The 1,483-nt window shown below is 43.2% G+C and overlaps 1 protein-coding gene across 1 annotated transcript; it reads left to right on the top strand.

The window, feature by feature from the left end:
• Positions 1 to 676: 676 nt before the first annotated feature.
• On the top strand, positions 677 to 1,273 carry LOC139019429 (large ribosomal subunit protein eL21-like). The gene has a single exon (XM_070428440.1). The coding sequence runs from the start codon at positions 700 to 702 to the stop codon at positions 1,180 to 1,182; it is 483 nt and encodes a 160-aa protein (XP_070284541.1). The 5' UTR covers positions 677 to 699; the 3' UTR covers positions 1,183 to 1,273.
• The last annotated feature ends 210 nt before the right edge of the window (positions 1,274 to 1,483 follow it).

Below are 1,483 nucleotides of genomic sequence, written 5' to 3'. Positions count from 1 at the left end.
TTTAGTTCTGGTCAGCGACCTACAGACAGAGGAAAAGGGTGGGAGAGACCCTCAGAACCTGACGTGACTATTAACAAGCCAAAGGAGGAGAAACCCCACTCTACCGCTCATGGTGAGGAGAGCTGTATATGGGAACAGGAAGCGACAAGAGAGGACCTGGGGAAGCATACTCACAACTTTAAATGAATCTTTGCTGCTTCATCTCTTCAAGTAAAAAAAGAGGTGGTGGGGCTGGAGGGTGAATTATTTATATGAATGAAATATAATTTCAGCAAAGTGTGCAACACATGCTATATCTTCATCATGCTCAGAGAGTCTGTATAAACACACACGGATCGCCAGTGGATACTTTTGAGAAATTAATTTTAGTGCTTATGGACTTTCTGATTTGTCTCCAGACACACCAAAAATAACCTCACTCCTCGTTCTGTTAATGAGCATAATTACAAAAGCACGTGGAGCATGGCTCTGCATCATCAGGAAAGGAATGTCCCAGGGAAATCCCCCAAACCCAAGAAGAATATAATGGAGGAGAGGGATTGGTCCTGTTTCCACTCATGGGGGAGGAGCTTTATAATTTAAAATCAGCTTCTTGAATTCAGCCCTTGTTTCTGCCACACTGGCTCAACTTTCATTCATTCAGAATGTGGTATGTCCTTCCTTTCGGCCGGAACCGCCATCTTCCAGTAATTCCCCAGAATGACTAACACAAAGGGAAAGAGGAGAGGCACCCGCTATATGTTCTCTAGGCCTTTGAGAAAACATGGAGTTGTTCCTTTGGCCACATACATGCGAATCTACAAGAAAGGTGATATTGTGGACATCAAGGGAATGGGCACTGTTCAAAAAGGAATGCCCCACAAATGTTACCAGGGCAAAACTGGAAGAGTCTACAATGTCACCCAGCATGCAGTGGGCATTATTGTGAACAAGCAAGTTAAGGGCAAGATTCTTGCCAAGAGAATTAATGTACGTATTGAGCATATTAAGCACTCGAAGAGCCGAGACAGCTTCCTGAAACGTGTGAAGGAAAATGATCAGAAAAAGAAGGAAGCCAAAGAGAAAGGTACCTGGGTTCAACTGAAGCGTCAGCCTGCTCCACCCAGAGAAGCACACTTTATGAGAACCAATGGAAAGGAGCCTGAGCTGCTGGAACCCATTCCCTATGAATTCATGGCATGATAAGTGGGAAAAAATAGAAAAGACTTCTGTGCTGATAAAAATGTTTCTCTTAATTGAGTAGAAGTGTGGCAACCCTTCCCCCCAAAGAATAATTAAAGAAAACTTTGTGTCACCCTAAAAAAAAATGTGGTAATGCTCGGTAATGACCTAAACTTACTTCCTGACTGTGTAGCTGAGCATGGTCTAGGCCAGTGATGGCGAACCTTTTGAGCTCGGCGTGTCAGCATTTTGAAAAACCCTTACCTAACTCTGGTGTCGTGTCACATATAGAAATTTTTGATATTTGCAACCATAGTAAAAC

The sequence above is a fragment of the Myotis yumanensis genome, unplaced genomic scaffold, assembly GCF_028538775.1.
Source record: "Myotis yumanensis isolate MYYU_CA2020_CCGP unplaced genomic scaffold, mMyoYum1.0.hap1 SCAF_11, whole genome shotgun sequence".
Lineage (NCBI taxonomy): Eukaryota > Metazoa > Chordata > Mammalia > Chiroptera > Vespertilionidae > Myotis > Myotis yumanensis.
Note: the sequence above shows the minus strand (reverse complement) of the source record. Positions and strands in the feature narration are given on the sequence as shown.

Bases quoted from the DNA above. Each gene is read 5' to 3' on its own strand.
- LOC139019429 (XM_070428440.1), top strand. From the start codon at position 700: ATGACTAACACAAAGGGAAAGAGGAGAGGCACCCGCTATATGTTCTCT.